General features: G+C 45.1%; 1 protein-coding gene and 1 non-coding gene across 7 annotated transcripts in view; both read right to left on the bottom strand.

The window, feature by feature from the left end:
• The window catches only part of LOC126485748 (leupaxin), a 506,478-nt gene that overhangs the window by 159,209 nt on the left and 321,129 nt on the right, over window positions 1–26,140 (bottom strand). For all 6 annotated transcript variants that reach the window (XM_050108901.1, XM_050108900.1, XM_050108902.1 and 3 more), the window contains exon 2: window positions 5,011–5,264. In XM_050108901.1, the coding sequence (XP_049964858.1) occupies window positions 5,011–5,264 (254 nt within the window). The remainder of the gene's footprint in view (window positions 1–5,010; window positions 5,265–26,140) is intronic.
• On the bottom strand, window positions 21,500–21,573 carry Trnat-ugu (transfer RNA threonine (anticodon UGU)). The gene has a single exon. It is a non-coding gene; the product is annotated as a tRNA-Thr (tRNA).

Genomic DNA, 26,140 nt, shown 5'->3' on the forward strand with positions numbered 1-26,140 from the left:
AGGGTTGCTTAGGGGTGGGGGGAAGGGGTTTCTTAGCGTCACAGTAATTTTTTCCAGGTTGCAAGTAATACGTGTGCCCAGTTTGGCAGAAACTGCTTAAGCCGCTACAGAGGTGCACCTACTGGTATAAATACAATGAGTTGTCGCAGACTCTTTCTGTAGCGGTCGTATACGCACACTGCGCCCGTAGCTACTGTGACCCAGTCTGTTAAGCACAGCCTTCGTGCAGAGATCTTGCGCTATGCTCATCGTCATCCATTTTTCACCAACACCCCTTCGCCTATTACAGGCAAGTGGTTCTTACCGCCACACTACTGCATTGCCATCCATTTCATGTCATAGCTGATTGGGAAGTTAGTTTTAAACCAATCGCAAATTTTTTTACCGAACAGAAAGACTGACAAGAAAGCGACTTATTAAAAACGTATTACAAAAAAGGAGCACCGCAATTTTGGGTCCACTGAAACACGGTTTGTGTCATTCTGACAAGTAGTGTGTATGTATGAATAACTGTGCATTTTTCCACATGTTTCTGTGGTAGGCACGCTGACAAATAAATGTAGTACCTGACAGCTCTAATGTACCCCTTGGAGAAACGTAAATTCATTTCACAACAGTCGCTAACAGACGCGCTACCTCCAAATTGCGCAATGGCATTGGTTGTGAAAGATCTTGCGCCCACACAGAAGCACCACGAACGTAAACAGACTGCACAGGAAATGCCTGCTGAGACAAGTATTACCTGGTAAAGCGAACTTAATCCCGGATAGGGTGCTATCAGAGTGGTGCTTACGCTTGAGAAACAGTGAGGTATGTAGCAATGATAGACTTCAAGAGTTCTTAGCAGTACGATGCTGTCACACGCTACCATGCCAGTGCCCCAGATAGCACAACTGAACGATGGCCGCACTTCTTTACGACGGTACTTCTCGGACAGTAGGACTGTATTAAAACAATTTTCGGGCTTACTGCCGGTCGTCGTTACCTACAGTCCACAATGTTTCGACCGGGCGCCTGCCAGTCATCTTCTGTTGAGCAATCGAAGACTGATTAAGTCTTCCCCCCTTCCCGCAATTTACTACTGTGCTGTGTTTATTCAGCATGTGCGTTAAGATAGTATGGCAGACGGACCACACTATCTTGCGGGCAGCGCCATCGGTGGTACAACTGCGGAATTCAATTGACACTGTTGTTACTTGCCATCATCGGAGTCCCTTGACGTTCTTCGATTAGAGCAAATCGTGGAAATGGTGGGATTCGGTGCATTATCCAACAGGTAGCCGCTATCATGGTTCATCAGATTTTCCAGCATGCATACTTCCACCGATTCTTTAATAGTGGAGTCGGAAAATGAAGTTACCTCTGGCCAAAATTAGTGTTTTATCATCATCAAATGTCCGGCGAAGATGCAGTTTTTCATCCCCTTCCCCCACCTCCTCCTTTTCCTTGAAAGGATACGGATCCTGTACACCTCCCGCAAACTCGATCCTCCTCATCCGCTTGTCTCACCCATCCTCTCCCACCCCCGACCGCTGCCGCGCCTGTATTCCTACGTCCCACCCGGTCTCCATCTCTCCACCCTCCTTACCCTCTCCCAAGGTGGCTTCCGCCAGCTCCCCCTCCCTGATGATGTCCTCCTCCCCTCCATCTACCCCTCCTATCAACTTTGATCCTTCCCCCCCCCCCCCACTTCCTGTGTCCTTTAGGCACCCTCCCTCCCTTCCTTTTCCTTTTCCTTTTCCCCTATCCCCTCCCTCCACCCCTCTTCCCCCGGGCTTCCCCTCCCCCTTCCTCCCCTCCCCCTGTCTCCCCTGCCCATGGCATCTATTCTCCCTCCCTCCCCCACTCCTCCTCTCTTGGCAGGTCCCCGGACTCGTACACGGTACACGGTTAGTGAACATTCGCGCGCCGGAGATCAACGCCTCGTGTTCTGTGTGTGCCGTCGTTTTGTGCTTAAGTGGTTCAGTGTTATTCGTTTTGTGCACCTACGTTCACGTGTGACAATTCTCGTTTCTGTCTGTGTCCAAGTGTTTGAACAATTTTATCTTGGACTCTACGCCCGTGAACGGCACCTTGTATTTTAAAAAGTGTTTGTCTCCGTTTATATGTCCACCATGTTTTTTCTGTAAATGTCTTCATTTGTATATCTGTGTTTCTCTGCGGCCAAAGAGCGGCGTCGTATGCTGCTGCAGGCCTGCCTGTACTACAGGTTTCAAAATAACAATAAAGAAGAAAAAAAAGGATGCAGTTGTCAGTCATAGCAGAATTGGTTGGTCGCAAAAAGCGAGTGCATCGTTTATGTCAATGCAGCGTCCTACCATGATGCGTGTGGTTTGGCCTATGTAAGCCAAAAAACACTGGAAATATATTTTGTAAATTCCCGCCATCCGGAAGAACAAACCGTCCTTCACTGATCCCAGGAGGAATGAAATTTTAGATAGTGGGAGAAAAACCACTTCAACCTCAAATCTCCGGAGTTTATGACTATCTTGAATGAAATATTGCCAACAAATGGAAGATCAAATGGTTCAAATGCCTCTAAGCACTACGGGACTTAACATCTGAGGTCATCAGTCCCCTAAAGGGAAGAAAAGCTAGAGATTTTGCCAGCGTGCATTGCTCTTTATCCACTTCCTGGTTTTTGGTTTTAGCTGATAGTGTTATGTTAATCTGCTGGCTAGAATTTCTATTTTCTCAGAACACTGTCTTTAGGTGGGCGAGCTCTTCAGGCGAACATCCGGATCTGAGACCTTGTAAGCTTCGTGTGGAAGTGTTTCAAGCCCACTCAAGAGTTTTTGACAAGTGGTGACAATTCGGCGACTGCAAATACAAATTGCTATGACGGGGCTTTTGATACGTCGAATGCCACAGCGAGCCATTATTATTCAGTCTAACCGAAACATCTAGGTAGGGCAGACAACCGCCTTTCTCTGCATCCACAGTATCATTCTGCCGGCAGTTATTTACAGTATGTATGACTCCATGTTTTGCCTAAACAAACCACTGGCTGCTTTACTTCTGATACTTCCTTTTTCTTATGTAGTTTACCTTTTTTGAAACACACAATTTGTTGTTTATTTTGGCAAACAATTGTTCTCAGGGTCTCTCTGCTAGACCTGAAGTTCGGTGTGGCGTTCTATCACGCTGTGGTCGGGCCTATGTAAACCATAAAACGTTTGGTACTTCCTTGTATTGCTCACAATATCGCAGAGGCTGGTCGCGGCGGAGGTTCGAGTCCTCCCTCGGGCATGAGAGAGAGAGAGAGAGAGAGAGAGAGAGAGAGAGAGAGAGAGAGAGTGTGTGTGTGTGTGTGTGTGTGTGTGTGTGTGTGTGTGTGTGTGTGTGTGTGTGTGTTTGTCCTTAGGATAATTTAGGTTACGTAGCGTGTAACCTTAGGGACTGATGACGTTAGCAGTTAAGTCCCATAGTACTCAGAGCCGTTTGAGCCATTTTTGAACACTTTTTTCGCACATTCTATCACCTTTTCCATCAGCGCTACCGCTTATTTCTCCTTGTCACAATCAATAAAGTTAATGACGTTAAAAGCAACAGGCCGCAGTTGCATGTAGAGTTATTTTCCAATACAACTTTCAGTCTATGCATTGCGAGCTAAATGTAGTGCGACTGCACCAACGCTACGTGATCAAGGGTCTCCGCGCATCCCCCCGTAATGCGAAATTGACCACGAGATGCAGCGAGAGTCGGACCCGTCAGTATAAAAGGAGTCGGACAGTACTGTGGTTGTCAGCAGAGCAGCAGTAACAGCACAGTGATTCCGTGAGCAGAGCTCAGTGACTTCGACAGTCATTTTGTATCACACGAGTAAGAAGTCTATCAGCGAAATTTCAACCCTTCTAAAGCTGCCAATTCAACTCTTAGTGATGTGACTGTACTGTGGAAAGGCGAAGGGAGAGCCATAGCTAAACCACGACCAGACTGGCGAAGAGGGACCATGGAGCATTGCGGAGGGTGGTTGTAGAATATCGGATGAAATCAGCGGAAGGAATGACTCCAGAGTTCCAAAGTGCTACCAGCAGTCCAGCTAGCACAAGGACTGTGCCTAGGGAGCCAAACAAAATGGGGTACAACGGTCCAGCAGTTCCTCATAAGCGACACTTGAAGCGGTTCAAGAGCGACGGCACTGGACAGTGCGTGACTGGACACAAGTGATGTTTGGCGAATAGCGCAAGAAAGTGTAGTACCAACAGTGAATATAGAGTATGTGGTCATAGAGTTTTTTGTGGTTAGGGACTGGTCCCCTTATCGCGGTTACGAAAATGGTAAATGTGGAAGGATATCAACACATACTGCTGACTACAGAGGAACTGTTCGGGGACGATGATTGATTGTATCAGCATGCAAAGCATCGTATCATAAAGCAGCATCTGTGAGGTTTGTGAACAATAACATTCCGAAACAGACTGGCGTGTTCAGAGTGCCGACCTCAACCCAATGTAACACACTGCGGATGAGTTAGAACGTCGACTTTTCTCGAGACCCCAGTGTTCGACGTCACTACCTTCTCTGGTTTCAGCTGTTGAGGAAAAACGGGTTGCCATTCCTCCACATACACTCAGACACATCACTGATAGTGTTCCGAGGAGAGTTGATATGTCGTAAAGGCGAAGGATGCACACACTGCACATTAGTGTCCACTATTTTAGTATGTATCTGGAACTTCTGCTGAGATAGTGTATGGCAGAATCGGCGAAAGAAAATCCCTGACAGTTGCACGGATCTTAGCGAGACTACGTCAACCAGTCACTTAACACGATTTTCCATACTCTCTATGGCACCTCCTCAGCTTTGTTGCAGCTCTATAGATGACTACTGATTTCCCCTGCGGGCCACTGTGCTTTGCAGTTGAAAGCTGGCAATAGCGCTGCCAGTTGCCAGCGATTTTCTTTCGCTGACCCTCATAGGAGACACGTGCCCAAATTCTCACTGTGCCGGGTCTACATTTCGCTTTGTCGAGTAGCAGATGGGAAATAGAATGGAGCTGGTGCTTACCGAGAGCGGCGGCTCCGGGTGCGGCGCGGCGGCGGGCCGGTACTCAGTCGTGGTGGTGGTGACGGTCTCGCGCACGTGGTGGCCGCGGCCGCTGAGCGAGCCGTAGCCGCCGGAGGAGTGCGGGGGCGGCGTGGGGCTGGCGGAGGCGTGCGAGCCCGGGTACGTGCCGCCGTGGCCGTGGCCGAGGGCAGGCCCGGGGCCGGGGGCAGGAGCGCCGCCCAGGGTCGTGTTCTGCAGGTCCGCCAGCAGCGCGTCTGCAACAAGCAGAGAGGCTCGTCAGCTGGTGGCGTGCACACACACACACACACACACACACACACACACACACACACACACACACACAATTAAATTTTACCAGGCGTCCAAAGTTATGTAAACAGGCAGAATACGGCGCTGCGGTCGGCAACACCTGTATAACACTACAAGTGCCTCGCGCAGTTGTTAGATCCGTTACTGCTGCTACAATGGCAGGTTATCAAGATTTAAGTAAATCTGAACGCGGTGTTATAGTTGGCGCACGAGCGATGTGATACAGCATCTTCGAGGTAGCGATGAAGTGGGGAATTTTCCGTCCGACCTTTTCACGAGCATACTGTTAATATCAGGAATCCGGTAAAACATCAAATCTCCGACATCGCTGCGGCCGGACGAACATCCTGCAAGAACGAGACCAACCACGGCTAAAGAGAATCGTTCAAAGTGATAGAAGTGCAACCCTTCCGCAAATTGCAGCAGCTTTAAATGCTGGGCCATTAACAGGTGTCAGAGAGTGCGAACCATTCAAGGAAACATCATCGATATGGGCTTTTGGAGCCAAAGGCTCACTCGTGTACCCTTGGAAACTGCACGGCACAAACCTTTACGCCTTGCCTGGGCCCGTCAACACAGATATTGGACAGTTGATGAGTGGAAACATGTTGCCTGGTCGGACGACTCTCGTGTCAAAGTGTATCAAGCGGTTGCACGCGTACGGGGAACTACACAACCTCATGAATACATGAACCCTGCGTGTCAGCAGGGGGCTGTTGAAGCTGTTGGAGGTTCTGTAATGGGTGTGGGGCGCGTGCAGTTGGAGTGATAGGGAACCCCTGATACGTTTAGATACTACTTTGACAAGTGATACGTACGTAAACATTGTCTGATCACCAGCATCTATTCATGTCCATAGTGCATTCTGACGGACGTGGCCAATTCCAGCAGGACAAAAAAATGGCTCTGAGCACTATGGGACTTAACATCTGTGATCATCAGTCCCCTAGAACTTAGAACTACTTAAACCTAACTAACCTAAGGACGTCACACACATCCATGCCAGAGGCAGGATTCGACCCTGCGACCGTAGCAGTCGCGCGGTTCCGGACTGAGCGCCTACAACCGCTAGAACACCGCGGCCGGCTCCAGCAGGACAATGCGATACCCTACACGTCCGGAATTACTACAGAGTGGCTCCAGGAACAATCTTCTGACTTTAAACACTTCCGCTGGCCACCAAACTCCTCCGACATGTCTGGGATGCCTTGTAACGTGCTGTTCAGAAGAGATCTCTATCCCCTCGTACTTTTACAGATTTATGGACAACCTTGCAGGATTCATGGCGTCAATTCCGTCCAACACTACTTCAGACATAAGTCGAGTCCGCGCAACGTTGTGTTGCGGCATTTCTGAGAGCTCTCGTGGGCGACATCAGGCAGGTGTACCAGTTTCTGTGTACATATGAATCGGAAATGTAGAAAAGCAGTACATTATATCTACTGCCACAAACAATAAACACCGAGCGAGGTGGCGCAGTGGTTAGCACATTGGACTCGCATTCGGGAGGACGACGGTTCAATTCCGTCTCCAGCCATCCTGATTTAGGTTTTCCGTGATTTTCCTAAATCGTTTCAGGCAAATGCCGGGATGGTTCCTTTCAAAGGGCACGGCCGATTTCCTTCCCCATCCTTCCCTAACCCGAGCTAGCGCTCCGTCTCTAATGACCTCGTTGTCGACGGGACGTTAAACAACACTAACCTAACCTAACCTAAACCATAAAATATGCCATACCGAACACTGAAAATTATACACCGCCTGCAAAAATGCAAAACTCTCAACGCCAATGTCCTTTTATTAACTACTGACGTGAGACGTAGGTCATCATCGTAGATGTATATCATAAACTCACGCCAAACGGAACACACACGTGTCGTCACAGTAAACGGTGCCCAGAGAGTCGAACCATTACACAGTGTACGCCTCTCTGGCGGCAACTCAGGCGTGTTTTCTCGCATACAAACGATCAAGTTATGCGAATGGAACCCTGCGACATATCGTCCTAAGCAACTTGAGCCTTTTGTTGCATTTCATTTCAGCACTGGCCTTCGCAGGCCCTCCACAACGAGTAAATTCCCGCTTCATCGTGTCCTATATATCTTCAATTGGGGAGAGATCTGCCCACATGTTCCTGGTCAAGGTGGTGGTCGACACTACCACGAGCGCGTCGCGTCGCACCTGACTATGTGGACGTGCTCTGTCCTGTGGAAAAAAGGCCTTCACCTTCCAATCGACGAAATGGGCGCATCAGGGGGATAAAGCCTGTGCAGTGTAGTGGGCAACTGTTACTTTACCCAACAGAAACAGCAAATGTTCTAACTTGTGCCCCCAACCCGCATCACCACCAAGAAGGCTGTGATGGGACATGTGCGTCGTGGGCGAATGCAATCTGGAATAGGCACCTCGCCAAGTGTACACCATACACACTCGTAAGTGAATCAATACCGTACAGAGAGACTCTTCTCTCATCACTGATGAGAACAGAGCGCCATTCCACTCTCCAGTCGAGTCTATCGCGTCACCAGGGTAGCCATGATCGGCGATGTTGTGGCGTCAGTGCTAGCCTGGCCAGATTCACACGTGTTATTAGTCGTGTTACAAGCAGAACACTCCCAACGCTTCCTGATGACACAGCAATCGCGCCATGTGCCCGGATTTCGTCCCTGGATGATGTTCCGCGGGCCATCGCTGCTCACAGAAGGGTTTGTACTGCGTGGACGACCAGAACGTGGTCTTCAGGTGTGGGAATGTTCCACAGAGAACTGTTCAAAGCAGCCAAACAACACCGATACACTGCGCCCAACATATGTAGCAATCACTTGATGCATCCTTCCGGCTCGCCGCAAGCCCACAGTGTGACCCCGTTTAAATGGCTGAAGCTGTTCAACAGAGTATGTACTCGGCGGTAGGCCATGGTTGTGTCCTAAATGAATGTTGGAAGCACTGTTCGGCTCTAAACTCACTAAAGTTTTTGTCTGAAGAGAAAAAAACAAAGGTTGCACAGACAGACCTCTTGAATGCCCTCTGATCGCCGATGACCATCGCAAATAAGTCACGAACACTATAATCCTCATGTAATCCACATACTAGACCCTTGTGCCATTTAATACACACCTTGAGGGTGTTGCATTTCTTCCGATAGTGTAGTTTAAGGAAAATGTGCGAAACACGCGATAGCAGTTGCTAATGAGAGAAGATGACTGGTTACATAATACAGCGGAACCATCAACAGGATTATGTTTGGTAAAGATCATCGTGACGAAGATACATGGTGGCATAATGAAATACAAAAATGTGATATAGAGTAGAATGTGCAAATAAATTTAAGATGCGCTCTGATGTCCCAACCTACTAAACCACCAGGTCGGAAATCACAACTGATTTCGAAGAAAGAAAAAAAAAAAAAAAAAAAAAACACAACAACCTGTATGTCATATATCACGTAGTAAAGTCTTTCTGCAAATCTGATGATTTGTTAATCGTTAATCGACTTAAAAAATAAAAATAAGGGAATTAAAAAGCCGAGATAATATCCGAACAAATCCCATCTAGTTAATTTATTATCCCCAAATGGCGTCACATTTGCGACGATTCGAAAATAATTTCACTATATCCATTTCGATGATGAACTGCAGATAATTTAAATTGGTGTTTTATGTAGGCTAGATAACTACTTTCGCACTTTATCCGAAGTGCTGCGGCCACTGCTGTTGTTTACAGTCGGTTTTCCCGATACGACGTATGCACAAGTGCGGTCATACCAATGTTACAACGCCGTTAATGTCTAATGCTACGTTCAGTACGAAACATTGCAACAGGGGCGTAAATTCAAAAGTGATACACTGCCCTCGTTTGACTTTGTCATCATTCCGGATACTTAAGTGCTGGTAAATAGTGTTTCGGTTGTGGCTCGCAAAGCCGCGCGGAGTGGCCGCGTAGTTTGAGGCGCCATGTCGCGAATGCGCGGCCCCTTCCGCCGGAGGTTAAGAGTCCTCCCTTGGGCATGGGTGTGTGCGTTGTTCTTAGTGTAGGTTAGTTTAAGTAGTGTGGAAGTCAAGGGACCGAGGACCTCAGCAGTTTGGTCCCTTAGGAATTCACACACATTTAAATGTTTCGCTCGCAAACACCATTGCCTCTCAGGGCCCTCGATTTAAAGCAGTCAGATTTTTGCTTTGATGCATTCCAGCCCTGTTGATAGTGTGGATGACCTTCGCGAACGCATTGTGGAAAGTTGTCAATGCGTTTCGAACACACCTGGGATTTTTTAACGTGCACGCCGTGATGAGGGAACATGCTGAAGTCTGTGTACACATGAATTGGGGACACGTCGAACAACTATAATGTGTTTGAGTGAATATCGGCAGTCTGGGTCCTCAGGGCTTCTATCTGCTTAGTCGTACAAAGTCGTTTCTCGGGTTTCCAGACCTAAGTTTATTAGGATTATTTGCTTGTTTCATTGTCCCGTTATGTTTTTACCTACAGCAATCACATATCTACAGAGACATGTAATTTAAACAATTTCTTCCCATATAAAATGGCTATCGCAATATTATGCATGTTTGCAGTTATGTAAATGCACCTTTCCATGGCCATGAGGTTTTATCAAAATTAAACAACCTCCCGGAAAAGCATAAACCCCTAGCTCTGGACTAAGAGTGTGCTCATTATCCGGATTGCGGTTTATCCGTGCAAAGTTGGTAGATTTAAAAAATAAAGGCAGAAGTATTCTGTTATAATTAGGAACAACATTTTCGTTTGGAATACACCATTATGCATGTGACTCAAGTTTTACAACCAGAAGACCATCCCTGAAATATTTTTCTGTTGTTTTCCATTTCATCGTGAGGTAAATTTGGTGGTTCTGCCCTTGCAATTATGTTGTCAGTTTCCGGGAAATAACGCGTAAATAATGCAGTGGACTTCCAAATGTGAACTGCATCATGTTTTGTAAATACAGTAAATAGCAGTTTCCGGTATAAATATGGGTATTTTGGATTGCCCGTGTTTTCCGATTATCTGTAGTCGTGGGTCCGCATTAACTCTGGTAATCTGGAGATAGCTGCACATGAAATAACGGCAGAAAGCGCTGATGCACACCAGTACAGGCTGTTCCAATATGCACAAGGGAACCTCTACTTTTCTATATGCATAGAGGTGTGTCCGACTGTTGTCTAAAACAAGTTGTAATCAGCGTTATATATTCCAATGCTCTTCGAGCCAAAGCGATCAGTGTCCATACCAGCATGTAAATAGAACCGTGCAGTGCTAGGTGCAACTGGGAAGGGTCCGAAAGGAACATGTATGACACTTTGATGCCTACGTTGGCGGAAATCTGGAAAAAAAAAATACTGGACACATTGTCTGCTCCAAATATGCCAGTCTTCCGCAACAGATTTCCGTGGAAAATATTTAGAATTATCCATATTCTCAGCGACAAACAGTACCTTAAAATTTTAGAAATCATTCTTGACTGAAGCACAGCAATCGGTATAAAACTTTAAAAATCAATAAAAAAGTCTCGATCACGTTTTCAGATTTTTTATTTGTTGCCAACCGGTTTTCGGAACTTTCCTCGGACCATCTTCAGGCTTAAAGCGCCATTACGGCTGCTGGTGGCGGCAGACGGAATGAGATCCGTAAAAGTACGGTTGTCACATTCTCGTACGAAATAATATAGGAGTAAAATGCGTAACATAAGAGGGAGATAAATGAAAATGAGACACGTGAGGAAAAAAAAATAAGTAAACAGTTTATTATTTTATAAGTAACAGCCATAACTGTTAAAACATTTATCCCACTGTGAGACAAGGCGATCAGCGCCTTCATGGAGAAATGAAGGCACTGCCTAACGAACCACGATAGTACCCAGGGGTGCACCTCATCGTCCGAAACGAATCGACGGTCACGAAAGCCGCTGTTCAGGCCTCCAAAAATATGGAAATCACATGTGGAGAGATCGGAACTGCATGGAGGATGTGTGAGAGCATCCCATCGAAATGTCTGCAACGTACTCGAAACAACCTGGGTCCGCCCACATGTTGCGAAGGTTGTTTGAAGTACACTGCAGGAGTTTCGCTGGGAAGCCGTTACGCATATCGTGTAGGGGCCACTCGTATTACTACAGTACCACGTCAAAACGGAATCGATTCTTCCTAAACACGCAATGAACATTTGTCGAAGAACATCACTTTAGAACATTATCGTACCTTGGTTTCTCATCATAACTGATGAAATTCAGTCAAGTGTATTATTATTATTATTATTATTATTATTCCGATTGCCACATGGTCGAAAACCACAACAAATTGTTTAAAGGATAACATTTCTTCACATCCACAATGAGGAAAACATTATTTATAGCATCGCTGTTTACTTTCTCCTCTTCTTGTTGCGTCTTAGTTAACTTTGCTGCGCTGTGAAGATTTATTGTGATCGATAATCGGTAAATGGCCTTAGTTATCGATTACTGAAGTATATGAAGCTAAAACTGGACAATAGTACATGACAGAAGCATTTTCTGAGAGAGAAAAGTAGTCGTGAACCAATTTAACTTTTTTTAATTTTAAAAGAATTATATATAGTCATTAGCTTACGTGACACAGTCATCCTTCCTCCTGATTTAAAATCGGAACTGTTGCTTGATATGTGTATGGAAGCAGAAGTGGACGACTTTGAGCGAACGTTAGGAAATAACATGAAACTAAGAGGATTCGCAGTTGACAGTACTCGACTGAAGTCAGAACCCTTCTGTACACAAAATAAAGACTGGGTGCAACCAAAACAAAAGTAATGAACAGGAACAGAAAATAGAATAATAACTGACTACACATGATGCTGAAGTAACCACCGTGGAGTAAAACTAGTTCCTCCGTCTGGGAAGCACGATTACACAATACTGTCGAAGCAATGAAGCCACAAGGAACAGGTATATGTGAAGAAATCCAACAGAGTCAACCAGGTGTCTACAATACAGAAGGCTGTAATGTAACCATGTCTCGATGACGGTACTGCGTGGACCTGATATGAAGGTGAAAACACAGTCGTACCAGAAACTGGAAGATTCTGAAACGTGATGTTTAAAATTAACAGACCACTTCTAAGCAGAAAAGCGAAGTGTGACATCTCTCTAACACCTTACCCGACGAAGAGAAAGCTAGGTTTGGCAGAAGAGTATCTGTAAGCTCGCCAGAGTACGAGAGAGAAACTGGAAGGTTGAAGCTTGAGGCACGAGAGGCTCAGCTGGCGGGGCGTTGACCGCGAAAGGCAAACATCCGGCTTCGATTCCAGGCTGTTTCACAGTAACACAGGTGACCGGGAAACTACGCTGAAGGGAATGCGCTTGTGCCGTGCCCTGCGCACTGTCTCAGTTTGGAGCACTGAGTCCTGCCTCAAGTACGAGCCTCTGTCGCAACGGCAGGTGTCCTTCGGTAAACAGCCGGCACTGAAGCTTCGCCTCTGGTGACCTCATGCTTTGTACTCCAAAAGGAAATGCAAATGTGCGGCGATCCAAATGACAGCGCGGACATTGACCTGTGGCTGGCGGCGGTTGCGCGGGTTCTCCCGGCAAGGTAAAGAGTACGGAGGCCGCAAAAGGCAGCTGGCTACAGGCAGCAGCAGCAGCAGCAGCAGCAGCAGGGATCTGTCATCGCGACTGCGTGGACGCATACCTCAGCCACTACACCTGTTGCAAAGCTGTTCCAGGGTCGCGCACGCCGCCGCTGTAAGCACAGTACACTACTACCCCAGCAAAGAGCCCGAGATGGACGTAGACTCCGAGGTGCACAGAAGTCACTGTATTCTATGGTTATTTCGCTGTCTGTACACTTGCCTTTAATTTTATATCATCATCATCATCATCATCATCATCATCATCATTACAAGTCACGGGGACCACGAAACAGGATAATTAATTTTTTAAAGTATGGATATACAAGAAGACATACATTTAAATTTTTAAAAATAACTGGAACTGATCTGAGCTACCAAAAAAATGGTTCAAATGGCTCTGAGCACTATTGGACTTAACTGCTGTGGTCATCAGTCCCCTAGAACTTAGAACTACTTAAACCTAACCAACCTAAGGACATCACACACATCCATGCCCGAGGCAGGATTCAAACCTGCGACCGTAGCGGTCGCGGGGTTCCAGACTGTAGCGCCTAGAACCGCTCGGGCACTCTGGCCGGCGGTCTGAGCTACAGATCCAAAGGTTTAATGTTCGGCCCTCCAAAGGACTCTGGTTTTTTACTGAAATTAGAGATTTCCAGTCCAGTCAGTGCTTTGCGTATCCGTATAAAGTTTCAACTTTCTCTACATTTTCCGTTAAACTTTTGCTCTCCTCAAGATCAGCAACGTGAGACCAACCTTCGGCTGATGACTGCTAAAATTTATGAAGCTTAAGAAATCCCTTTACACACACAAACACGCAAGCACGCAGGGTACTTGATTTGCTTGGCAGTCCAACATCATGAAAGAGTTCGCAAAGGAAAGTACCCTTTATTGAAATATTTTCTTTTGAGGCCTCTTCAGCAATTGGTCTATTAGTTTACATTTGTGTGGTCACCAGCAATCGAACCCAGGATCAACAAGTAGAGTGTGAACGGTACCAGTTAGAGAAGTAGCGGCTTCAGGGTCTGGAAAGCCAACAGCAGCCGAGAGAGCGGTGTGCTGAACCCTGACTCTCCATACTGCATCTGAGTAACGTCATGTGACAGAGGACGACGCGGCGGCCGGTCGGCATCGGAGGGTCCTCTGCCGCTGATCGTGGGGTTAAGGTTCTTTTACCCTCCTACAGGAGAATCGCCAGACTGGTGAGCCACAGGGACGGCGAGCAGGAAGACAGTGCTTAAAGCAGACACAGTTCGCGACATTAGCGATAGGATCACAGTAGCACGGAAGGGTAGCAGTGCTGGCGGTATAACTGCAGGCAATCGGGGGACCAGTACCGCAGGGGATTACGCGGGGCAGTGCTTCGGAGCGCTTAAGCGCTGCAGGGCACATTCCACAGAGCACGCCGCGCCTCTTATCATAATGTCGCCTGCGGCTCAATGACGGGGATCACAACCACCTATTCTAACGTCTGAGGTATCTACGAAGGCAGCACTCGCATTAGAATTACTCAGCTTAAAAGGTGCGAACTATGACAGTTATTTTTTGATGACACGAAATGAACAAAAAACAATGGCCGTTTTTCACGGGCACGACACTTCCTATAAGTGACCAACCATACAATCTGCCAGAACAAAGAAAATCAGGAATAATCGGGGTAGTCATAAAGTTCGCCAACTCGAAAAAAAAATCCTATCTTTTTTTTCCACGTACGAAATGGTGCACACCGTCTGATAAAGTGAAGTATCGCGCGGTGATTCCTTTTTCGGCAGCAGCGGAAACGTTGTAGCTGCGTCAGGCTAATCCAGTAGCCGTTTGGACTGGCCCGGCACAGTGACTTGGCCAGATCGGTCAAGGCAAAAGTCAGGACGGTTCTTACGGAAAAGACAAGGCTGATTCCTTTCCCTACTCCTCTGCAATTACAGGTCGGCCGTCTCTCACGACCTCGTGATTTTGTCGTGAAGAACCGGACATTACTGCAGCAGACAGTAACCAGCTGCATACTGTGCACAGTGCAGTGGTCTCGTGGCCGGATGGAATGAGATTCGGTTTTCTGAATTAGGTTTTTTGTACTTTTCCTAAACGGCGGTTGGTATGCGTGGGAGGTCACGACGATTCTTCTGTTTCGACACACTGACTTCGACGTTAACACTAACTTACATCCAGAACTTGCATATTTTGTTTCTGATCTAGTCTTCACTCGTGTATTGTTCCGAAGCAAGTGGTTATAATAATACGCTACTCAGACTGTCCAGTCACTTCGTACCTTTTATCAAACAAAAACACAGATTTAATATCACAGCACCAGCCGTATTTATCATTCATAACATTTAAAGTTGTTCTTTAGCAATTTACGTAAACGTCATGTGCTAAAAAGGAGTTTTCCTATCGGATATTTATTAATCTTTTATTATTAGTTTGTACTTCAATACCAGTATTTACACACTGCCTTCCTATGAAGCAAAATACGCACATTGTTTTAGAGAGGCCAGGAAACCTTGAATTTACAGGTCAACTTCACACAACAACTCTGTAGACACAACAATCGAACAGAAACACACTGAATATCATATCTGTCTCTTGCTTAGAAGTGGATTTACAAATACAGATACTAACTTCGTCCTTTTACGTTAAAAAGTGTGTGTATGTTATCAATGTAATATTCAATGTTTAGAGATCACCACTGAAAATCGTAGGTGTACTGCACACAGGGCGAAGAGAAGTGTAAAAAATGTATATTCTACATTTTCTAAGAATCTGTCTAGGAAAGTAAAGTGCACAGTTATATGCAAGAAATTCAGCCTTGCACAAATACGTGGCCGACGGGACTTACAGACCAACGAAATTAAATGTCTGGAACGTAGTGTTAGTACTATAGTCTTACACACACATACACACACACACACACACACACACACACACACACACACACACACACACACACACAAAGACATAATCCATAACGGCAGAATATGGAACAGAAAAAAATGAGAACGATGTTCATGGTCGTAGCCCAGATTATTACGAAAGATTGCGTAGTCCAAAATATATATTACAACGTTCCAGTATTCGTAGTATCGAAATGCGGTGGCTGTTAGCCCTGCCAGTGAGCTACTAGCGGATTCTATTGCACTGGTTCAATGAAATCGATAATGATTTTCCACCTAACGTATATAGTCGCTGTCAAGGATAAGAATTTGTCTACCATGCTGAGACGAATGGTTTTCAGCATGTGCAACAGGTTGTATCACATCAACTGTAAGGCTGAATAGCATGTATCAAAGCTCTCGCGTTTGTGATAGTCCCAGAGCACTGTGGTCTCATGTCCCATTACACGCGTACATATTATCCCAGGCTTTTTGCATGTGAAACTGCGCGAAGAATATGCTATACGGAAACTAGCCGTGTATGTTACATAATTTCAAGGACAACATTATATTGAAATCTGAAAGCCCACAAGAGAAACGCTGCAAATTACTTCTCTAAACGAACCACAAGCAATTTCAGTATACTCTAAAGTAACTTTTCAAGCAACGCCAATTGTCCTCCATGTGCACGGATGCGTGTTTCTTTTTGATACGGCTTGCCGTGAATCCCTCTCTTGTGCCAACCTCTTCATCTTCATCATTTCTAACCAACGGCCTTAATTATTTGTGGATACACAGTATTCCAATCTCTCACCTACAGTTTTTATCCTGTACCGCTCTTTTTCTCCGATGTCTTATCACGTTTCCTATCATTCTGTGTCTCCCTCTTGTCCATTCTTCTTTTTTATTTCATTTTCCTCTTCATTTTCCTCTCCTCGGCGCTTGTGCGAAGAACCTTATCATTTCTTATCAGTCCAACAAATTTTCAACATCTTCCTATAGCACCACGTGTCAAACGCTTCGATTCTCTTGTTTTCCGATTTGCCGACGGTCCACGAGTCACTTCCATTGAATTCTGTGCTCCAGAAGTATGCTCTCAGAAATTTCTTCCTCATATTAAGAGCCAATATTTGATACTAGTAGACTTCTTTTGGACCGTCTGTTCTAATACGCATTTTTTGTCCTCTCTGCTTCGTCCGCCATAGGTTATTTTGCTTCCAAGACAGTACAGTTCCTTAACCTAGTCTACTTTGTGGTGACCAGTTTTGGTGTTTTCTTTCCTCTCAGCGCATATTCTGTACATAGTGGACTGTTCATTACATTCAGTATGACCTGGATGAAGCTTGTAATGGGTATCCTTTCACCCTGAATTTTAAAGCCGCTCCTCAAGGTACCTGTTATTTCCGTCATTGCTTCTTCGATGTACAGATTGAATATTATGGATAAAATACTCCATCCCTGTCTTACATTTTTTTTACTCCGAGAACTTCGTTATTGATCATCCACTCTAATACATATTTACGACAATGATCGAAGCAGACGAAATGAATTACAATTTGTGCTGCGGCCGGGACTCGAACCCGCGTCTTCTTGCTTGCTAGGCAGAAATGTTAACCATTACACCACCGCGGTACGATGGTCAACATTGCTGCACGAACTACCTAAGCTGAGTGCCCTCCCCAACACAAACTTCAATTCATGTTTCCCTTACAGATGTCACTACTGCCAGGGGTCTCCGATATTGGCAAGCACCTCAGCATTGGACGTAATGGGACGTCCTTGTACCATTGGTGATCTTATAGATCTTGTACTTAAATGTTTCTCTGAGACATTTAAGTCTCTTTATATTACCTACGATAACGATCCAAGCAGATGAAATGAATTAAAATTTGTTCTGCGGCCGGGACTCGAACCCGAGTCTCCTTGCTAGACAGAAATGCTAACCATTACACCACCGCAGTACGATTGTCAGCACTGCTACACGAACTATCTAAGGTGAACGCCCTCCCCAACACAAACTTCAATTCATTTTTCCCTTACATATTATCACTACTGCCAGGACTGTCAAGGAAATATTTAACTATAAGATCTAATACATATTGGGTATTACCCTTTCTTCTCCACATTTTCCAAGCACCATCTCGAGACTTACGAACATCTTGCACCATTTTACACTGTCGAACGCTTTTTCTACGTCGAGTCGACTCTGCTGTACGGTATCTGCAGCTTTAAACTAGGCAACAACAATCCTCCCCGTGCGCGTCTTCACTAATTAATATAATCGCAGATTTGTATGTTCAATGCTGCCTGAAGCACGGCTATGTTCGTCGTTTAAAAACTCATTTAAAATTTCAAATCTACGTGGCCCTCTCAGTAAGTCCCGTTTCGATGCCAGAGAAAGACTTCTGACGCGATACCTGAGAGCCTGTGGTTAGAGGTTTTACTGAACGAAAGCAGGCGATACGGGAACCCCATACACGTTAAATTTGAAACTGCGGCTAAGGACGACAACCGCACGGGCACCTTCAGAAAACTGGATGTTCCAACCGCAAATACGCAGAAGTCGCGTAGGCTGCTCACGATGTTACGCTGGTACTAACAAAGTACCTGTAATTTTGGAATACATGATCAAAGGATGCAAAGATAAACTACTGACAGCAGGCTACAGTAGGATTGCCATGTGGACTACTGGGCATCAACTAACAATAGTAACGATCATATCGTCTTTGTTTAAATACTGGCGACTCTGTTCACTAATGGGTGAAGACCAGGATGGCTCACGAAACATAGAGTCCATAATCTCTGTTGAATATCACGGAACTGGAGGAATAGCGATTCTCCTGCAGTGACCTGGGTACACAACGGATCTCAAGAAATAACAGTGCGTACTTCACTTAATTAACGCTATGTATACCACACTAATAATTTTATACTGTTACCTCAATTTACTTCCAGATCTTTGCTTCATGCAAAACTTATGATATTTCGTCAGCAATTCGGCTATAGTAGGTATTTTAAATTATTACCAAAAACGTTACATAAATTCAAACCGAAAGGGCGAAAACAAATTCAATGGATAGGACATCAATTGAATAACAACACAAATAAACCCACTCTCTGCCTCCATTTTACACATTAAAAGAGCGGACTACAAGACTGTACAGAGATTTGAAATGTTCATAATCTTATCCGGTTTCAGATAGAAAAAAGGTTTGACAAGGTAACTTCCTACAATAAGCTTTTGACAGTTTCCACGGCACCTTATGAAGGTAACATGATTCTTAGGCGACATGTTGGACATCTTTAATAGCCTGAATTCCCCTGAATGAGAACAGATTGTGAATAATTAAAACAAAACTGGTTTGGATGAAAAACCTGCAGCTACATAATGATAAAGAAAATGCCTTTCTTTCAGAACTACAATGCGCTGCGTACTCTCCAGCGTATACTCGTTATCTCTCGTTGTCTACTTGTTACCAGTTGTCACACACATAACACAAAATGTAAGAATCACAAGCTCCTGAAAGAAAACCATCGTTCAGTTTCCTAAAAGGTTTTGCAGGTACTGTAGAATACAAGCCTGACATATGAGATGTCGCATTTCTGGACACGAGTAACGCTGAAGGTAGATGCGTGAGATGACTATCTTACTGCTTTCCTTCATATCGCCGTTACATCGTAAGAGTCTTACAGATAACATGTGCCGGCCGCTGCGAACGAGCAGTTCTAGGCGCTTCAGTCCGGAACCGCGCTGCTGCTACGGTCGCAGGTTCGAATCCTGCCTCGGCCATGGATGTGTGTGACTTCCTTAGGTTAGTTACTTTTAAGTAGTTCTAAGTCTAGGAGATTGGTGACCTCAGATGTTAAGTCCTATAGTGCTTAGAGCCATTTGAACCATTTGAAGATAACATGTGCGTTTTCTCCTGAAAACTGTAGTTATCACCGCAAGACAATGAGACACAACATGAATCAACTTTCCAGTAAAAATTTCCATTCTCTTCTGATACGGAAATAATACTGATGAAACTGGTAACATATTCCCCGACACTAAAACGATGACTGTTACGGACACCACAGACGAGCGATTTACCAAGCAATTTCAACCAGTATTTCGAACGGTACTGTGTCGTGAAATTCTGTTATGGCAAGTGAACTGCTGTGTTTAGTAGCAATGGCAGTGCATTTCCGTATGGCTACCAAAACCAGAAAATCAGTAAACGGCAATTAAAATTGATTTGACTTGTTCTGAAATTCCTTTCTCAGTATCTGTAATGTTACAGAAAACTTCACCAAGCGTGTTGTGCGAATCTTTCCAGGGTGTATTTTGCAAATAAATCTAAGTCGTCAATTCCTTTTTTAGTTAGTAGTCATGTAGTTTACCTGCAAGTATTCGCGCAATGCTTTTATAATCTCGATGTATGTATAGAAATGTTAGCAAAAGCAACACTGCTGTTTCACATAAATCTTGTTGTAAATTGGTCGAGGGAAAGTTAGATTATATGATACGAGAAGGGATTTAGCTATAGAATAACTATGTCCCATATATTTCAATCGAAACACCGGCTTAAAATTTCCTTACTGTGTTTAGAATTTCAAAAAACTTAATAATACTTAAAGTTGTGCAACTTAATATCAGAAGATAGCGCCGCGTGTTACGTGACTACTGCTACGAACTTCTCATGAATTTCTATATCTACGCCGCAAGCTGTCAGTCACTGAAGCGCCAAAGGAACTGGTATAGGCATACGCATTCAAATACAGAAATATGTAAACAGGCAGAATACGGCACTGCGGTCGGCTACGCCTAAATAATACAACAGGTGTCTGTCGCAGTTGTTAGATCGCTTACTGCTGCTACAGTGGAAGGTTATCAAGATTTAAGTGAGTTTGAACGTCGCACGAGCGAAGGGACACAGTGTCACCGAGGTAGCGATGAGGTGGGGATTTTCCCGTACGATCATTTCACGAGTGTACTGTGAATATCAGGAATCAGTAAAACATCAAATCTCCGACATCGCTGCGGACGGAAAAAGATCCTCCAAGAACGGGACCAACGACGGTCAACGTGACACAAGTGCAGCTCTTTCACAAATTTCTGCAGATTTCAATGCTGGGCCATCACCAAGTGTCAGCAAGCAAACCATTCAACAAAAACGTCATCGATATGGGCTTTCGGAGCCGAAGGTCCACTCTTACACCCTTGATGACTGCACACACAAAGATTTATGCCTCGTCTGTGGCCGTCAACATCCATATTGGACTGTCGACGACTGGAAACACGTTGCTTTGTCGGGCGAGTCTCGTTTCACATTGTATCGAGCGGATGGATATGTATGGGCATGGAGACAACCTCATGAATCCATGGACTTTGCCTGTCAGCAGGGGACTGTTCAAGCTGGTGGATGCTCTCAATAGTGCGGGGCGTGTGCAACTGGAGTGTTACGGGATCCCTGATGCGTCTGTATGCGATTCTGACAGGCGACACGTACGTAAGCATCCTGTCCGATCACCTGCATTCATTCATGTCCATTGCGCATTCCGACGGACTTAGGGAATTCCAGCACGACAATGCGACACGCCACACGTCCAGAATTGCTACACAGTGGCTCCAGGAACACTCTTCTGAAATAAATGATGACTAACTGAAACCCTCAGCTGCCGACAGGTGTTGTTGATATATCTCGATGTGGACAGTTGAAAATGTGTGCCCCGACCGGGATTCGAACCCGGGATCTTCTGCTTACATGGCAGACGCTCTATCCATCTGAGCCACCGAGGACACAGATGAATAGCGCGACTGCAGGGACTTATCCCTTGCACGCTCCCCGTGAGACTCACATTCCCAACTGTCCACAATTCTACATATGTATTATACCTTGCCCATTCACTCATTACTCGCGCACGCTTTGGCGATTCCCATAAGAGTTTGGGCAACCTGTGCGCATTCGCACAGGCGAAGGTCAATGGCCGGGTAGCGTTTAACTATATATATATATATATATATATATATATATATATATATATATATATATATATATATGAAGACAGTAACTGTTCTCGAAAGAACAGATTACTGTTGTTGACCGTGCAGCTTTTCCCTGGAATAAATGATGACTAACTGAAACCCTCAGCTGCCGACAGGTGTTGTTGATATACCTTGATGTGGACAGTTGAAATGTGTGCCCCAAACATCGAGGTATATCAACACCACCTGTCGGCAGCTGAGGGTTTCAGTTAGTGATCATTTATTCCAGGGAAAAGCTGCACGGTCAACAACAGTAATCTGCTCTTCCGAGAACAGCTACTGTCTTCATATATATATATATATATATATATATATATATATATATATATATATATATATATATATATATATATATATATATATATACTCTACTGAGTTTAAACATTTCCGCTCGCCATCAAACTCCCCAGACATGAACATTATTGAGCATATCTGTGGATGCCTTGCAACGTACTGTTCAGAAGAGTTATCCATCCCCTCTACTCTTACGGATTTATGGAATGCCCTGCAGGATTCATGGCGTCAATTCGACATCGGTCGAGTCTATGCCACGTCGTGTTGCGGCACTTCTGCGTGCTCTCGGGCGCCCTACACGATACTAGGCAGGTGTACCAGTTTCTTTGGCTCTTCAGTGTACTTATCTCCCTTAATATAAGCCGCACCTCCCGGTTCACCTCCATTTTATAGTGTGAATTGAGCTCCCTGAGTAATTATAAATTCTAATGTGAACTTCTTAGTCCAGGTGAGCACAGTGAAATGAAACAGAACCACGCAATCAGACTTAATAACCACACAAACGATACGCAATCACTTAGCCATATTGCCACGCATGGCAGGTTCGTCGCGTGCGATTAGCAATTTGCCCACAGGAGTGCGAACAGCTAGTGATAGATCGGAGGACCTGGCGACCGTCTGCTACGCTCGGTCGCCCATGTGTGGAAGGTTTAAGGGCGCACGAAACAAGTCTCAGCGATGAAGTAGGTATATCTGGCTGCACGGCACGTACAGAGAATGCGCGGAACATAAACTGTTCGCACCAGTAACTGAAAGAGAGAGGCCTACACCTACAGCCCTCATTTCTGCGTCCCGACATCGAGGCGGCGAGGACGGGTGAACAACTCCATCCAACGTTACGCAACGGCAATGATGACGTGGCCGGCGCGGCGGCTGCAGTGGCCTTCGTAACTGCCAGCAGCCCCATAATATAGCGCGGAGTCTGGCATTACTGCAGGCCGCTGTAATGGCTGGGCCAACAGCCGAGCTCACAGGGACAGCACCTGCGCCAACTAGGACGGGATCAACAAGGCGCTGGCGGGTTGTCGCGGATATCTAGGCCCATACTGCTGGCAGCCAACGGCACATCTACTGGAAAAAGCGGCCAACGAAACGCTCAACCTGAATAAAACCCTTCCGGGTGTTTGACTGGTTCGAGTTTAGTCATTCTGAAGAGGAGGCTCCAAAGACGGTCGAAATGTTAAGAAGTTGTTTCTGAAGGCTTCAAATGGCTGTGAGCACTATGGGACTTAACATCTGAGGTCATCAGTCCCATAGAACTTAGAACTACTTAAACCTAACTAACCTAAGGACATCACACACATCCATGCCCGAGGCAGAATGTTTCTGAAGGTATTTGCATGGAGTGCAGCCCATGGAAAAGAAAAACGGACGCTAAGCAGTTCAGGCAACAAGAGATTAGATGTTTTTGAGATACAGTGCCACAGAAAATGTCGAAAATCAAATGGGTAGATTCAGTTACTAACGAGGAAGTACTAACGGGGAAAAAAGAAATTTGAGGCACAAGTAAGGTTAAAGAAAGGATCGTTGATAAGACATTCTGAGGCATCAAAGAAACGCCAATTTGGTACTGGAAGGAAGTGAGGGGCGGAGGGCTTAAAATTGTGGAGGGAAACCAAATCTTGAACATATTACACAGGTTCAAATGGATTTTGGCTGCATTAGTTGCGCAGAATCAAGAGGTTCAACAGGGCAGATTAGTGTGGAGAGCTGTATCAAACCAATCTTAGCGCTGGAGACCAAAACAACAACGACGTCACGTTCTGATCACAAAGGATTTGGTTATAACTTGCATTGGTTGAGAAGTATAGACAGTAACAGAAATGGTCGACTGTCTGCATCGTTAGAGACGGAACACGAGCTCTGCTATGACGAGAAGAATGAAGCAATTCGGCCGTGTCCTTTTCAAAGGAGCCATTCCACTATCTGCGTTAAGTGATTTACAGAAACCACAAAAAAACCTACAGGGATTTCCTGTCAGAAAGGTCACAGTTCGTACTGACTGACGGAAAGTTATCGAGTAAAACAGAAAATATCTGGCGTTCCCCAACATTCTGTTATAGGCCCTCAGCTGTTCCTGAGCTACATAAACGATTTAGGAGACAATCTGAGCAACCCTCTTACATTGTTTGCAGGTGATGCTCTCATTTACCGTCTTGTTAAATCAGATGAGCAAGATGAATTGCAAAACGATTTATACAAGATATCTGTATGCTGCGAAAAGTGGCAATTGACTCTAAATAATGAAAAGTGCTCAGTCATCACATGAGTCCCACAAGGAATCCGCTAAATTTCGGTTACACGATAAATCACACAAATCTAAAGGCTGTAAATTCAATTCAATATTTACAGATTACAATTACGAATAACTTAAATTTGAACAAACACATGGACAATGTTGTGGGGAAAGCAAACCAAAGACTCTAATTTATTCGCAGAAGACTTAGAAAACGTAACTGATTTACTGAAGAGACTCCCTACACTACGCTTGTACGTCCTCTTCTGAATACTGCTGTGTGGTGTGGGATCCGCATCAGACAGGATTGACGGACGACATCGTAAAAGTTCAAAGAAGGGCAGTTCGTTCTGCAGCATCGCGAAACAGGGGATAGAGCGCCACTGATATGATACGTAAATTGGGGTAGCAATCATTAAAACAAAGGCGTTTTTCGTTGCAGCAGGATCTTCCCACGAAATTTCCATCTCCAACTCTCGCCTCAGAGTGTGACAATACGTTGTTGTCGCCCACCTACATATGGAGGAATGATATCATAACAACATTAGAGAAATCGGAACTCGCACAGAAAGATTTGTGTGTTCCTTTTTCCCGCGCTGTTCGAGAGTGGAACGGTAACGAAATAGCTTGAAGGTGGTTCGATGAACCTTCTGCCAGGCATTTAACTGTGAACTACAGAATAATCATGTAGATGTAGATGTGAACCACCGACCTCCTGAACGCGAATCCAGTGTATTACCACAGAGCCACCACGCTCGGTCGCTCCGAAAAATGTTGAAACATCATGATGCTGATGCTTCTCGGAAAAAGCTGAGAAACCTGAAGCGATTTTGCGTGACTACAAAGATTATATATTATGCATCCAAATTTCAGATGTTTAGATATTTATAAAATAAATATAAAACTAATACTAAAATGTAGACTTTCACGGCCGGAAATAACATGTCCATTATAATTATCCGGGCTGTTATGCCGTGGTCGGTTGATGAATTCTGTGTCAATTCCCAACGTTTCGTCTCCGACTGCGGGAGACATCTTCAAGGGGGTCCGTAGCTCCATGGAAGGTCCAACACACCCACTGGCCTCGCTACTGACTGAGCTAGTGGGTGTGTTGGACCTTCCATCGAACTACGGACCCCCTTGAAGATGTCTCCCGCAGTCGGAGACGAAACGTTGGAAACTGACACAGAATTCATCAACCGACCACCGCATAATAATCCGGATAATTATAATGGACAAAATATAAAACTGTGTTGCAAGAGCTCCAAGTCGCAATGGGAGGAACTACATAATAGGTGTGCAGTTTCTTGTCTACAAGGTTGACCAGTTTCCTTCGCCGCTCTAATTCTGCCCTCAGGATTTCATTCGATAAGGACGTATGACGACAAAGAGTGCTGTTCGATAACATTCTCTCACAAGTGCAATTCGGATTGCAAAAAGGAAGGTTTTTACAGCCAAGCGTTGTCATACCTTTCTTAAAACTCGCTTTGTGAACTGTTTTCTCCCTGCTTTAGCTATCTAACGAGAGTCGTAAGAAGATTGCTAACCACCACCATCTCTCTCTCTCACTCACTCACTCACTCACACACACACACACACACACACACACACACACACACACACACACACACACACACAGACATTCACTGCTTAGACAATGCCAGACATGTCAAAAGCTCAGTTTACCTAATGTAAATGCCTCTCACAACTGAATACCTCCACCACGTGGCTGAAGAGAGCACTGCTACCGAGTTGGATACATTGCATCATGTGGTTTTCGACATTCCCATC

Source organism: Schistocerca serialis, chromosome 1 (assembly GCF_023864345.2).
Source record: "Schistocerca serialis cubense isolate TAMUIC-IGC-003099 chromosome 1, iqSchSeri2.2, whole genome shotgun sequence".
NCBI lineage: Eukaryota > Metazoa > Arthropoda > Insecta > Orthoptera > Acrididae > Schistocerca > Schistocerca serialis.